The sequence below is a fragment of the Daphnia pulex genome, chromosome 8, assembly GCF_021134715.1.
Source record: "Daphnia pulex isolate KAP4 chromosome 8, ASM2113471v1".
In the NCBI taxonomy this organism is placed as follows: Eukaryota; Metazoa; Arthropoda; class Branchiopoda; order Diplostraca; family Daphniidae; genus Daphnia; species Daphnia pulex.
Genome location: NC_060024.1, coordinates 7,975,971 through 7,977,435, shown reverse-complemented (window position 1 = coordinate 7,977,435; position 1,465 = coordinate 7,975,971). Strand labels below are relative to the sequence as shown.

The window sequence follows — 1,465 nt, the reverse complement described above, 5'->3', positions numbered from 1 at the left end:
GATTTTATTACTCATCTACAGATAAATTGGGTTTCAGTCGTTTCTGAGGGAAATTTTGAAAAGCATTTCTGGTTATGAAAGTTGGATCTCTTTCGCATACTGATTTGGACGAAAATCTTGCAAAACCTTTTTTCTACTGGGGAAAAGAAGAAAAATCCGCGAAAAAAATGTTGTGTGGGTAATGTTTCTGTTTACACATTAGAATATGAATACAAAATTAAATCAACTGTAGGTACAGTATTTCTTTTTACGATATATTTTTATATAATGTATTGGTTAAATTATAGTTCATGTTTATCAGAATGCAGAATAACATTTCTTTATACTCTCCATATGCCGGCAATTAGCAATCAGCAAATTTTCATTTACAATAATTCATTTACTAGCCTACTTCGTCGTAAATTTTGGACCCACTTGTTTCATCAATGATCTGCCCATCGTTATTCTCAGAGCGTGTTCTAATCTCTTTAAGCATTGCAGAATTTTCATGTGATTCCAAATTCACTGTTTGATAGGCGTGCAACTCAACTGATACCACGCCTGTTTCCTCGACTGCAGTATCTGAAGCTGAGAAATCAGAATCGTTGCTCAGACTTCTCCGTTGTTTTTTTGTTTGTTTGCTTTCCTTTGTTATAGTGGCATAAAGGTGCGATTCATCTGGATTTTCTCCCGTTTCCAATGTGGAGTCGGTGGTAGGTACAGCCAAGCTTGGCCTTTTACATTTGCTCGAGATTGTTTTTTTGGTTTTTTTTACTCCATTTCGCGTCCATTTGAAACACTGTTCAATAACCGGCTTGCCAATCATTATTAACCTGTTGATAAATAAGCGATTAGAAGACTTTTCTGAAAAAAGGATATAATGTTGTTGTAATTAATTAAATTAAATTGAGTTAAAAGTTAAATTACTTTTTACGGAAAGGCCACACTATGACGAACAAGATGACAATGACAAATGCAAGGGAAGATAACACTAGTGAAGCCTGCATGTTTGTTGCGACTTCACATAAACGTTTAAAGAAAAAGTAGATTATGAATTAAGTAACAATTAATTTTACAGTTTGAGTCGATTGTTCCTAGTTGCATACCTATTTTATCATTTACAGTTAATTTGATGGATCAGCGTTCTGTTCACAACTGAGTAAAATTCATTGGAACTCAGCCTGTATATATAAAGAATGCCAGTCATTGGGGATCAGATTGTAGTTGGAACAAAGATGTTGATATGCAAATGGGGTTAACCGCACTTCCTCCGTTAAAGATTAGTATAATTTTAAATGACTGATGCTGCAACGGTTTTCCCCACTCCTTCTGTATTATTATTTATTCTTTTTCAACATTTGCTATGGCGAGTCGGACAAAGAGGCGTCCAAGATCTGCAATATCCACTATGGTAATAAATTTCTAAACAAAACAAGCAGTTTAAAACTTTGAAATAATTTAAAGTCGTACTAATTTCCTAGGTTGA

At 34.2% G+C, this 1,465-nt stretch overlaps 1 protein-coding gene across 1 annotated transcript; it reads right to left on the bottom strand.

Annotated features, from left to right (window-relative positions):
* Window positions 1-253: 253 nt before the first annotated feature.
* Window positions 254-1,173, bottom strand: LOC124200327. Its single transcript, XM_046596528.1, has 3 exons — window positions 1,086-1,173; window positions 907-997; window positions 254-812 (listed from the first exon to the last, which is right to left on the bottom strand). The coding sequence occupies exons 2-3, from the start codon at window positions 984-986 to the stop codon at window positions 383-385; spliced, it is 510 nt and encodes a 169-aa protein (XP_046452484.1). The 5' UTR covers window positions 987-997; window positions 1,086-1,173; the 3' UTR covers window positions 254-382.
* Between the last annotated feature and the right edge of the window lie 292 nt (window positions 1,174-1,465).

What these genes read in the sequence shown, in the direction of transcription:
- LOC124200327 (XM_046596528.1), bottom strand. Translation starts at nt 986, where the DNA reads ATGCAGGCTTCACTAGTGTTATCTTCCCTTGCATTTGTCATTGTCATC. An exon ending in GTGTGGCCTTTCCGTAAAAA is followed by an intron (nt 813 to 906) that starts GTAATTTAACTT and finishes ATTTATCAACAG; the next exon opens with GTTAATAATGATTGGCAAGC.